At 43.8% G+C, this 13,499-nt stretch overlaps 1 protein-coding gene across 1 annotated transcript; it reads left to right on the top strand.

The window, feature by feature from the left end:
- Nucleotides 1-6,701: 6,701 nt before the first annotated feature.
- LOC112235073 (keratin, type II cytoskeletal 8) lies at nucleotides 6,702-12,843 on the top strand. Its single transcript, XM_024403468.2, has 9 exons — nucleotides 6,702-7,235; nucleotides 9,059-9,267; nucleotides 9,977-10,037; nucleotides 10,128-10,223; nucleotides 10,837-11,001; nucleotides 11,177-11,302; nucleotides 11,471-11,691; nucleotides 11,811-11,854; nucleotides 12,015-12,843. The coding sequence occupies exons 1-9, from the start codon at nucleotides 6,816-6,818 to the stop codon at nucleotides 12,278-12,280; spliced, it is 1,608 nt and encodes a 535-aa protein (XP_024259236.1). The 5' UTR covers nucleotides 6,702-6,815; the 3' UTR covers nucleotides 12,281-12,843.
- The last annotated feature ends 656 nt before the right edge of the window (nucleotides 12,844-13,499 follow it).

Here is a 13,499-nt window from a genome sequence, read left to right as displayed (position 1 = left end):
CATACTTTGGTTTTTATTTTAAAGATATAGTCTAATCATATTAATATATGTAGTAGAAAGCAATGGGAAGAAGCCTACATAACCAACCTGTAGAGTAACATGCAACATTCATGTATGGCCAGCTTTGTAAAGGGGAAGTAATCAGATTACATTAAAGAGTTTGGGTAATCCAAAAGTTACGTTACTGATTACAATTTTGGACAGGTAACTAGTAACTAACTGTAACTGATTAAATTGAAAAAGTAACGTACCCAACCCTGGAATATGATGTGGGCTTTGCATGAAAACAGATATTTTACCGCAGTGCATTTGATATCCTCACTAAAGAAGAATGCTTATGAAAGCACCATAAGTGAATCAGTCCTTCTAAATATGTCCAAAATTTTCCACGAAAAGGAGTAAACAAATGAATAATATGTGAGTTATTTTGCTAACGAGGATGAAAGTGGTGATTCAATCTCCACCCCCTGATTCTAAACCACTTCATTGGACTAAAAACACTCGTGACATGAGGGAGTTGCATAAATTCTGACACAACCAGACACACCCTTTTTAGGTCTTTCTGGGGGAGGGGGTCAAAGGTTGAGAAAGATATTTCTAACTGCCACACAGAGCTTAAAGGCCCATCAATACAATCATCTCTGTGTAAACTGGTATGTGTGTAAAACGACCATGCCACATCAATTAAAATGAGTCGACTCTTCAGTAACGCAGGAGGTGTTAGCTAATAGATACCAGCATAAGACAACATGTAAACACAGTTAATGAAGTAATCTTCTTGACATGCACTGGATGGGGAGGGACAGAGTGTAAATAAGTAGATAGGTGTTGTTACCATAAATACTTGACTGACAACTTTGAGTCCAAATTAGGAACCAATAGGTCAAGTGTTTTGATAGCAATAGGGTCACTAGTAGTTAGTTCCCAACGAAGTGTTATAAGGTGGAGTTTGTATAAATATCGCACATTTCTATGTCTCATGCATTGACAACAGCGTGTCGATGTTGTAAATCAGCAGAGCATTAGTCACACAGCTCACAGCATTACAGTCACACAGCTCACAGCATTACAGTCACTCAGCTCACAGCATTACAGTCACTCAGCTCACAGCATTACAGTCACTCAGCTCACAGCATTACAGTCACTCAGCTCACAGCATTACAGTCACTCAGCTCACAGCATTACAGTCACTCAGCTCACAGCATTACAGCATCAGCTCACAGTCATTCAGCTCGCAGCATTACAGTCATTCAGCTCACAGCATTACAGTCACACAGCTCACAGCATTACAGTCACACAGCATTACAGTCACACAGCATTACAGTCACACAGCATTACAGTCACACAGCATTACAGTCACACAGCTCACAGCATTACAGTCACACAACTCACAGCATTACAGTCACTCAGCTCACAGCATTACAGTCACTCAGCATTACAGTCACACAGCTCACAGCATTACAGTCATTCAGCTCGCAGCATTACAGTCATTCAGCTCACAGCATTACAGTCACACAGCTCACAGCATTACAGTCACACAGCATTACAGTCACACAGCATTACAGTCACACAGCTCACAGCCACACAGCTCACAGCAAAACAGTCACACAGCATTACAGTCACACAGCTCACAGCATTACAGTCACACAGCTCACAGCATTACAGTCACACAACTCACAGCATTACAGTCACACAGCATTACAGTCACACAGCTCACAGCATTACAGTCACACAGCATTACAGTCACACAGCTCACAGTATTACAGTCACTCAGCTCACAGCATTACAGTCACTCAGCTCACAGCATTACAGTCACTCAGCTCACAGCATTACAGTCACTCAGCTCACAGCATTACAGTCACACAGCTCACAGCATTACAGTCACACAGCTCACAGCATTACAATCACACAGCTCACAGCAAAACAGTCACACAGCATTACAGTCACACAGCTCACAGCATTACAGTCACACAACTCACAGCATTACAGTCACACAGCATTACAGTCACACAGCATTACAGTCACACAGCATTACAGTCACACTGCTCACAGCATTACAGTCACACAACTCACAGCATTAGTCACACAGCTCACAGCATTACAGTCACACAGCTCACAGTCACACAGCATTACAGTCACACAGCTCACAGCATTACAGTCACAACGCACAGCATTACAGTCACACAACTCACACATTACTCACAGCATTACAGTCACACAGCATTACAGTCACACAACTCACAGCATTACAGTCACACAGCATTACAGTCACACAGCATTACAGTCACACAGCTCACAGCATTGCAGTCACACAGCTCACAGCATTGCAGTCACACAGCTCACAGCATTGCAGTCACACAGATCACAGTCACACAGCTCACAGCATTACAGTGACACAGATCACAGCATTACAGTGACACAGATCACAGCATTACAGTGACACAGATCACAGCATTACAGTGACACAGATCACAGGATTACAGTCATACAGATCACAGCATTACAGTCACACACTTGGATCTATTTCAAGTGAGTGAGAGAGTTAAATAATGTATTTCTCAAGGTTGCCATGGCAATAACAAGGACAAGAGATCCGTTGGTGGGACAAGAGGGGATGGAGAGAGGATGGAGTGTTTGGCTCAAGGAGCCGTGACTCACTCTCTGAGAATGAAGAGGAAAGGTGAGGAGGGGCAACAGTGCCAAGGCATTGTGTACTTGGTAAGTAATAAAAAGCATTATCACAAATGATCACACCCAACAGAAACATATGTAAAAACAGTAGCCAAATGATCGCCTCTCTTGACATGGCATATACCCTGATAAAAAATGCTGGAATTTTCATGCTGAAAAGATAACCATACTCAGGTAATTGTTAGATAGCCATAGTAAGGTATTTGTTGTGGAAAGGCAGCACATATTGCTACATCAGGAAGTACAATTGGGGTCATCAGTGGCGATTTTAACATGTAAATCTTGGTGGGGAAAACTCCCCCCAAAATGTTTATGCATGCCAGCAAAGCCACTACACAACGCAACACCAAACAATACATTCATTGGACTATAACGGTGACAAACGGTGCCCACAAACTGTTAGGGCCTACATAAATCTTTTCCAACAGCAGTCCCTAAACCTTACCACTGCTACACCTGACTGTCAGTGGAGCCTTGTCTGGCAGTGAAACAGTTAATTCAGCCTTATTTATTGGCTTTAAAAAAAACATTGCTGATATGGCTGACTTTCTTAAACAAATATGGTTTTTACTGACAATTGAGATCTACAAACTATGACATAAGGGGAGGACGAGCGGCTAAGAGGCAAGCCGTACTTTCCAATAAGACTTAATGAGCGAGCTAGGACAGACGTAGTCAATATAACTATTTGTTCAGCACTTTTGAAATGTACAGCGACAGAACATGGGCCTTTCTTACAGTATTCTCCCTATACCCCAAGTCAAAACCGTAGGATAAATAAAGGGGGCATATAAGCAGACAATGAAAGCTTTGACAATATTCGATGATGACATTTCTCTAAAACAGGCTAGAGGCTACATGTGCACCACCAAGTCAGAACAGTAGACTAAATTATGAGGGGAAAAGGGACCAAATTAAGGTGAGGCACATGGGCTACTGACAGCTTACTACACAACATACAGTTAGTATTACATTCTTAGCTACAGGATACATATTTCCCTGGCATATTACATAATTTATGCAGCAGCATATAAGACATTGTTGGACAAATGACCACCTCCACACAACAAGTGCGGGGAGCTGGCACAGGACGCACTGGGCTGTGAAGGCGCACTGGGGACACCGTGTGTAAAGCCGGCGCAGGATGTACTGGACCCTGGAGGCGTACAGGAGACCAGGAGCGCTGAGCCGGCACAACCCGTCCTGGACAGATACCCACTTTAGCACGACAAGTGCGAGGAGCTGGCACAGAACGCACCGGGCTGTGGAGGCACACTGAAGACACGGTGCGTAGAATCGGAAAACATGGCACCTGAACGGTGACCAACTCCACACGGTAGGTACAGGGAGTTGGTTCTGGTTCCCACTTTGGCTCCCCCAACCACCCCGTGTGCCCCCCCCAAAATTATTTTTTGAGGCTGCCTCTCGGGCTTCCTTCGTGGCCGCGAATCCCGGCGTCGTCGTTGTTATTCCTTCGCTGCCTCCGCCTGCTTCCATGGCAGGCTTTCGTATCTTGCCAAGACTTCCTCCCAAGTCCAGGATATTCTCTCCTCGACCTCCTCCAAAGACCAGGATGCCATCTCCTCCCGGGTACGCCGCTTGGTCCAGTTGTGGTGGGATCTTCTGTCACGATCGTCTGTGGAATAAATGGACCAAGGCGCAGCGAGTTCCACATGTTTTAATAAATTAAACTCACCACAAACAATACAGCGCAAATGAAAATGCAAAAAAAGTCAATGCAGTGTTCACAGGCACTACACAAAAACAAGATCCCACACACAACAGGTGGAAAAAGGCTGCCTAAATCTGATCCCCAATCAGAGACAACGATAGACAGCTGCCCCTGATTGGGATCCATACCAGGCCAACATAGAAAAGGAAAAACTAGACTACCCACCCTAGTCACACCCTTGTTGAGCTGTGCTCACTTGAACAGGAAGGTGGCTTGGCGGTCCTTTGTGGGCAAATTTTGTCATCAACTTTGTCATCAGCCTGTCATTCTCTGGATTTATGGTGTTTTCAAGACAACTGGGAACTCTGAAAAAAACAATGTTGAATCATGACGCTAGTGATCTACAGGTCAGAGCTCTATCAAGAAGCCCGGTTTCCCGACTTGGAATTCCAAGTTGGAATACTGTTCAAAATGTTTCTTTTTTTCCCAGTCAGAACTTGTTTCTTTCAGAGTTCACAGTTGTCTTGAACTCACTGAAGTCTGAGATTTCCCAGTTCCGATTTTCCAGTTGTTTTGAACACAGCAGAAGTCTTGCTGGATTGACAGTATGGCCAATGTTGAATGTTTACCATTTTAATCATGGAAAAGAGACACCTAAACCCAGACTTGGACCACACATTCACTCCACTGAATTGCAGGATAGTGATTGCTTTGCAATGCTTGCCAATTAGACACTGATTTCTTCCAAATCACTCACTGTTGAATTTGCAATTTCCAACTTGTTGTGTAATGATTATGTCCAATGGTCGATGAGCACCGATATGTTTTATCTATAATTTCTCTTCATATGATCAAGGATTAAAAAGGATTTCCAGTAAATTGTCGACTTGATTCATGATGATGACTGCCAGCTAAGATTTTGAAAATATGATGTTGACAAGATCAGTCCAATCATATAACGTGATTTGACATCATTTTATCTGTGGCCAATGACCTTGAGCTTTCTCGAACGGGCACTTCTTATTTAACTCTATCGACAGCACTTGGAGGTGACTAGTGTCCTCATGAGTGACAGAACACTGAGCCAATCACAGTGCAACTAGAGAACATTACCAACCCCTACGCTCTGTATTTTCGGCTGGCTGACCCACCCCCACAGAAAGCACTGAGTTAGGCTGAAACACCTGCATTTTGGAGCTGCCTTACTCAAGAAAGCAAAAAAACAAACCATGTTTGTATACTGTACGGCTCAATGATAACATTTTTGTACATTGTTTGCAAACTGATATGCGACACATATTAATGCCAAAACAACATGCAAAACAGGCAAACCTCCCCCCCAAAAATGTATATATTTTTTTATTGCTAAACAGGTGAATGACAGGTCGCCATCGTGGGCAATATTACAAGCGCAACGGCACTGCTGTATATCTGATTGGTGTTATCTGGTAAGACAAAGGTATATTTGCCTGCAACTTTAAGGAGGCTTCAGTAGATCACAACCCAGTAAACCATCATCACCTTATAACCATGATATTCTAACATGGGTTTCTGTAACATGCTGTGAGACATAGAGGAATGCATGCAGCCTCAGGCCTTGCTCCAAACCACAACAACAAGCCCCATTGGGTGAATAGCTTGAACACCTAGCTGGTTGGTGTAGTTGTCCCTGTTTCTAGGAATAACTGGTTGTGCTGAGAGATAACATTGGCTGATTGAGAGCATGATGGTTCAAAAAATGATTATTTAAGTAAAAGTATAAAGCTTCTATGAGATCAATAATATAAAAAAAGGTGTCTGTGATATCAGGACAAGCCTACTAGCAGCTTTCATTCATTACAACCCTGAGTAGCCCAGGCTCATCACGTTCATGGTAGGCAAGGCATCCTGTTTCACACCTTCAGTACAGTATCTAATTGGACCTGTCTGCAATCAGGTGCTGAATTAAAGAGCAGCACAGTGAGCAACAGTTCTGCTTTGCACCTGACCTATATTCCATGAGGTTTACTGGCAAGCTTCTAATCCCTTGTCTTGGAACACATTTGACTATGTAAAGCTATGTAGAGTGGTGATCCTGTTCAACTACATGACAGTTTGTATAACCAGCAGTTATCATATTTCACCTCAGGCTTTAGCACTCCAACAGGTCCCTTATGCCCTACCCCCACCATGTTTTTCCAAACAGGGTTCAAATGCCAGGTAATAATTTGGTCAGAAACTAAAAGTATTCTGTTACACTGTACTACTCCTCCCTCTTCTCCCTTCACCCAGAGGCCTGCCCAATGAGAGTTAGCCCTTTGGCCCCTCCCACCGGGAAGGCTCTTAAAACCAGTGCTGTAACTCATTCTCTGTCTATCCACTTGGGTTTCCCCAGCACTCCAGACAAGCCTGCCTGCCACTCTGTCTCGCCCCTCAGTGTCCTTCACTCACCAACCGCTCAAGACCAGCCAGGATGTCGGTCAGGAAAACTACCAGCTACACCGTCAAGTCCTCTTCCTCTGGGGCAGCCCCTCGCAGCTTCAGCAGCATGTCCTACTCTGGACCCAGCCAGGGGGCCTCTCGCCAGAGCTACAGCGCCCGTAGCTCCTATGGAGGGGCCAACAGGGGCATGGGAGGTGGGTTCGGGGCCGGTGGTGGAGGCGGCAGTTACATCTCCAGCTCAACTGCCTATGGAGGTGGCATGGGCCTGGGGATGGGGATGGGTATGGGTATGGGTGGTGGCGTTCATGCCCCCATCACAGCTGTCCAGGTGAACAAGAGCCTGCTAGCCCCCCTCAACCTGGAGATCGACCCCAACATCCAGATCGTCCGCACCAATGAGAAAGAACAGATCAAAGGCCTCAACAACCGCTTCGCCTCCTTCATTGATAAGGTCAGCCCTGGTAACCTGTCCCTGTCTATCCGTCTGTCTGTATTTCTATCTGTGTCTATCAATATCTCTGACAATGTACTTTGCCATGAGCTTAAACTGCTATAAAACTTTAGACTTTGAATGAAAAAGGGAAGTACAGAGTACAGACAATCTGTGGGATTTTATGAATCAATCTCTATTAGCTATTACAATGCTGAGGTGTCTGTTGTGTAATGAACGTGGAACAGTGGAGAATATCTATAGAAAAGTCTGCGTTGTGAAATGCTGGTACACGCCGTGGGAGATCTGTTACAGTGTGTTTGGTTGAATTACACGCACAAGCAAACTCATCAGCTTGGAAAAGGGAAGAAAACCTTGACTTGTCTGAGACTGAACGCAGTCAAGCAAACTGCTTGTGCTACTATTCTCTGGGGTCTGAAGAATTCACATCTAATGGTTTTGCAGTAATTGTCCTTTTATATGATGAAAACAGAAGTGCAGCAGGGTGGGGTGGGGTGGGGTAGAGAGTTTCTACAGAAGGGTGTGTCTGTCTCTGGTTAGAGTAGCTAGTGATCTGGTTTACCTTGGGAATGGCTGCCTGCCCTACCCCTGCGGAGGGGTGTGGACTGCCCCTGCGTAGGGGCGTAGCCTGCCCCTGCGGAGGGGTGTGGCCCGCCCCTGCCCTGCTGGACACTCCAAAAAAGGTCAAACTCCTGGAACACAGACAGGACCATTTTATCATCACCACCATTGTTACGTTTACATACTTTTAATATTCTTAACAAGTCTTGGAACAATGGAATGAAATTCAATGAAAGGGTAGTCTATACGAAAACATGGAGGGCAACATCGGAACACGGTCAAACATCAATACATAACATTTAAAAGTGATAGCAATGTTTCATATTGCTTTAGTTTAATTGATGCCTGGGGGCCGTTTTCTTAATAGCTTCTCTACTGACTTATCTGTCCCATATGCTTTAGCCTGCACCACTGGGTTCATATTTAAAAAGAGCAGCTGGCTAACACCAGTGGATTGGTTACATACCACGGAACAAAACGAATCAGAAAGGGGTTTTACCACTGTATGTTTCTAAAGGGAATAGATAATAGTTTGCAGATGGCCCCTCCTTTTTAATCTTGTGTAAACAATTCCCTTTCCTACTTATTTCTAAGTATTGACTCTAATCTAATTGCAGTTGAGGCAGCCATTTTATGATCATTCCTGAGGCTCAGTCAGGAGCAATGTCCACTGACAGCCATCTATTTATTTATTTTATCCCCCTATTATAGATGAGCCAACATGCTCTCCCCCTCCCCCATTACAACTACCTGTATACTGCAGTTAAATATTTACCTTCTAGTTGGTTGGATTGCTTTGTCACGTTCCTCTCAATTCTCTCTCAGGCGGGCGGTCGCCCCACCTCCCGACCGCGCCCTTTTAAAACAGGAAAAACATGAAGGAGGTCTAAATAACTCTATCCCCAGCTCTTTCCATCTCCCCCTCTGCCTCCTGTCAGGATGCACATCATACCTTCCTTGGAAAAATTGTTTTCTAGGTCTATCCTCAAAACATCCGTCCCCACAAGCTCCAAACACTAATTTAAACAATAAACACCCTAATTTCTCCATCAGAGGATTAGAAAGTTCACATGAGGATGACATGAGGATAGTCATGGATGAGTCATATTAACCCACCATCGATGTTCCTTTTATGGTGCCCTTTTATGGGAGAACAGAGAAAAGTCCAGAAATGGAACAATAAATTGTGATAATTTGATAAACTGGTGATCAATGTGCTTATCAAATGAATCAACATCTACCCCCTCTTACACAACACACAGGTACGCTTCCTGGAACAGCAGAACAAGATGCTGGAGACCAAGTGGAACCTCCTCCAGGGACAGACCACCACCCGCTCCAACATCGACGCCATGTTCGAGGCTTACATCTCCAACCTGCGCAGACAACTGGACGGCCTGGGCAACGACAAGATGAAGCTTGAGGCTGACCTGCACAACATGCAGGGCCTGGTGGAGGACTTCAAGAACAAGTGAGTTCGCTATTCATGTCTCTGTCTTTAATTAACAGATGTCGTCAGACACATTTTCAGAAAAGACTTTGCTTGGGCCTCTGCCTGGCCAGGATATAGTACCATTGGAGGGGTGCAGTAAAGGATCAGGGAAAGCCTGCTAGTAGAGGGAGTTTTTGATTTAATCAGTAACACAGGACACACCAGTATTGTGTAATCTCAGTACTATAGATGGACAACACCCAACTATAGTCCATTCTCTTCACATCGTAGTGATTACTACACTGAACTGGCATGTCCTGGAGGAAACATTAGATTTTACTTGACTGGAGGTGAAAGTCGTTTAGATGACTGGATGTCTTTCAGCTTCGCTTACACAGATTGTTGCATCACGGCAACGGAACACACACCAGTGCACCAATCTGTCAGTCCTGACAAATGATATGAGCACATTAGCAGTCTGTGTCCTCAGGGGGAAATTGCACAAAATAAAGAAACACCTCACAATCTCCGCCCAGATTGAAGAGTGCAGAGTAGAAAATGATTCCCAGAGGCATAGTTGTTGTGAACGTAGCATTCATGCCCCCTAGTGTGAAAACGGTATATTAACTCTATTACTATACCATAATAATAAATAGTTACAATTATAACATTGAAATATATAAAATCAAATGTTGAATATATTCATATCTGAACTAAAAGCTAACATTGCTCACAATCTTCTCCCCAGGTATGAAGATGAGATCAACAAGCGCACCGAGTGTGAAAACGACTTTGTGCTGATCAAGAAGGTTAGCTACTTAAGTTTTTATCCCATCAGTTTTTCTGGCTTTGTTTGGTTGTCATCTTGTTAACATATGGATTGTGGATGTTCCTCTCAGGATGTGGACGAGGCTTACATGAACAAGGTTGAGCTGGAGGCTAAGTTGGAGAGCCTAACAGATGAAATCAACTTCCTGAGGCAGATCTATGAGGAGGTATGGCACTGAGCTCATCACTTAGCTACTTCCTGTTTACATTACTCCATAACAGTTGAGTTCAAAACAAATACCTCAAGCCATAACCTTATATAATGTATCTGACTCTATCTATCTACCTAACCTAATCTGCTAGGCAATTATTATTGACTCTTCGGATCTTAATTACTAGGATATTATTGACTCTTCAGATCTTAATTACTAGGATATTATTGACTCTTCGGATCTTAATTAGGATGATATTATTGACTCTTCGGATCTTATTTACTATGATATTTTTGACTCTTCAGTCCTTAATTAGACACTCATTCATTATAAACAGATGTGTTTTTGGCAGCTTCCAACAACCGCCTGGATTTGTTTTTTTCTTTTATTTATTTAGTTATTGAGTTATGGCATATGGTGTTGTTTGTTGTATACACTGGAATGGGTCTCTCTCTCATGCTGGATCTGCAGTTTTACTGACATCTGTCAGGCATTTTGACTTTGAAGTCAAACTGCTGGAATCAATCTGGTTGGTTTTTCATCTCTGGGGTAGACTGAAGTCTGAAAGTCTTGTCTGTAATAGGCCAAGTGTTTGATGGTCTCTCTCTCTCTCCTTCTCTCTCTCCAGGAGCTGCGTGAGTTGCAGGGCCAGATCAAGGACACCTCAGTGGTGGTTGAGATGGACAACAGCCGTAACCTGGACATGGACTCCATCGTGGCTGAAGTACGTGCCCAGTATGAGGACATCGCCAACAAGAGCCGGGCTGAGGCCGAGACATGGTACAAGAGCAAGGTATAGTAATGGGCTCCTCTATAGTAGATAAACATGGTTTCTCCCTTTGGCATCTATGTTCAGGGCTGCTAATAGCCTTTCAGTACACTGAAAAGGTTGATGTAAAGTCACGTGTTTTCCACACCGACCATGAATCACTAACGAACCCTCTTCTTTCTTCCTGTTGGATGTTTAGTATGAGGAGATGCAGACATCTGCCACCAGATATGGAGATGACCTGCGATCCACCAAGACAGAGATCGCTGATCTGAACCGTATGATCCAGAGACTGCAGTCTGAGATCGACTCCGTCAAGGGACAGGTACACAACCAAGACTCTCAGTGCTAATAAAGTACAATCTTATCTTAAGTGTTAGATTTGTGGCATGTAGACTCACGTGATGTTGAGAGAATATACTATTTTCCAAAGGCATTAACAATTTGATTATATGCAGAAATGATGACATGCCGTGTCTTTGTCTTGTGTTAGCGTGCCAACCTGGAGAACCAGATCGCCGAGGCTGAGGAGCGCGGGGAGATGGCGGTGAAGGACGCCAAGCTCCGCATCAGGGACCTGGAGGATGCCCTCCAGAGAGCCAAGCAGGACATGGCCCGGCAGATCAGAGAATACCAGGAGCTGATGAACGTCAAACTGGCCCTGGACATTGAGATCGCCACCTACAGGAAGCTGCTGGAGGGAGAGGAGGACAGGTGAGATATAACCATGAAAATAGTACACGTCAGCTTGAAAGTACAGTATTATATAGCAATGAAAATACTGTATATTACCAGAAACTAACATTTTCAATTTGTCTTCTTTTCACAACCAGGATAGCAACTGGTATTCAGTCCATCAACATCTCCAAACAGAGCTGTAAGTACATGCCTTCCTCACACCATTTAGCAGACACATTTATCAAAATAAAACCCAGTGTTTTTCACCTTCTGTTTCGTGGTGCATTTAAAAACATCCATGATATTCATGTTAAGCCAACCTGTAGTCACCAGCTGTCTCTCTCTGTGTCACCTTACAGCAAGCTACAACTCCTTCCCTATGGAGAGTGCTAACAGCACCTACAGCAGTGGCTACTCCAGTGGTTTCGGCGGTGGTTTCGGTGGTGGATACGGCAGTGGATACGGCGGTGGATACAGTGGCAGCAACTACAGCTCCGGTAGCGGCTACGGTGGCGGCAGCACCTCCAACGTCACCACCCAGAACAAGAAGAGTGTCGTCATCAAGATGATCGAGACCAAGGACGGAAAAGTTGTCTCCGAGTCCTCCGAAGTGGTTGATGATTGAGCGGCTGGATAATGCCCTCTTGTCTACTCTCTTGATCACCATTCCACTACAGTGTAACAATTAAAGTCAAAGGCAAACAATGTTACATGAGCACAAATATAAATGTGGCTGTTAAGCAATAAACAGTTTTAATCCAACCAAAGATTTTAAGGGGACCACAGAATATTTTTCTTGTTCATACTGTATGTCTTATGCCTTTTCTAATTCTGTACTAAAACTAAATGCTTGCAGGAAATTAGCAAAAAATGAAGTTGCAACTTGTAGAACATTCTGTCCAAACCTCTGCAACCCTGATAACTGTAAAGAGGGCCATTCTCTGAGTTCAGTGGCATGACATGGATGATAATGTGTTCTGTCCATGACAAGCGTTGCTCAGAGTGGGTGTGAATGTTGACAGTGCAGCACCAGTGTTCTTGGTCAACCTGTCTAAAATGTCTGCTATGCTAGATAGTAGTGCATGTCTTCCCGGTTGTGTTCTGTTGGACCCCAAAGAAGCTTCCCACCGTTGTCTGAGGTGCTGTTTTTGCTACCAAACAATTAAATGTGTTTTTACTGAAAACTTATTTTGTTGTGTGAGTTTCACGTCTTTATTCCTGCACTCTCAAATTCTTGTAAAAGTTTCTCCCAACATGGGTTTCATACATAGTCTCAGTCGATATGAAGTGAGTACTGAGATAATGCTGGTAAAACTGAAAAGGAAGGAGACAGAGAATCATCCAGTGGTAGTAGAGCAGATACGCATTGAGGGCGATGTGCACAGCACCTAAACAAACAACTTCTCACCTGCACACAAGCCTTTCTTCAGCTCTCATACTGTATTGCAGTCCATTCCTTTCTTCAGCTCTCATACTGTATTGCAGTCCATTCCTTTCTTCAGCTATTATACTGTATTGCATTCCATTCCTTTCTTCAGCTCTCATACTGTATTGCAGTCCATTCCTTTCTTCAGCTATTATACTGTATTGCAGTCCATTCCTTTCTTCAGCTCTCATACTGTATTGCAGTCCATTCCTTTCTTCAGCTCTCATACTGTATTGCAGTCCATTCCTTTCTTCAGCTATTATACTGTATTGCATTCCATTCCTTTCTTCAGCTGTTATACTGTATTGCATTCCATTCTTTCTTCAGCTAGTATACTGTATTGCATTCCATTCATTTCTTCAGCTCTTATACTGTATTGCATTCCATTCCTTTCTTCAGCTATTATACTGTATTGCAT

Source organism: Oncorhynchus tshawytscha, linkage group LG16 (genome assembly GCF_018296145.1).
Source record: "Oncorhynchus tshawytscha isolate Ot180627B linkage group LG16, Otsh_v2.0, whole genome shotgun sequence".
Classification (NCBI taxonomy): domain Eukaryota; kingdom Metazoa; phylum Chordata; class Actinopteri; order Salmoniformes; family Salmonidae; genus Oncorhynchus; species Oncorhynchus tshawytscha.
The sequence above is the reverse complement of the archived record's forward strand: the minus strand, read 5'-3'. Positions and strand labels throughout refer to the sequence as shown.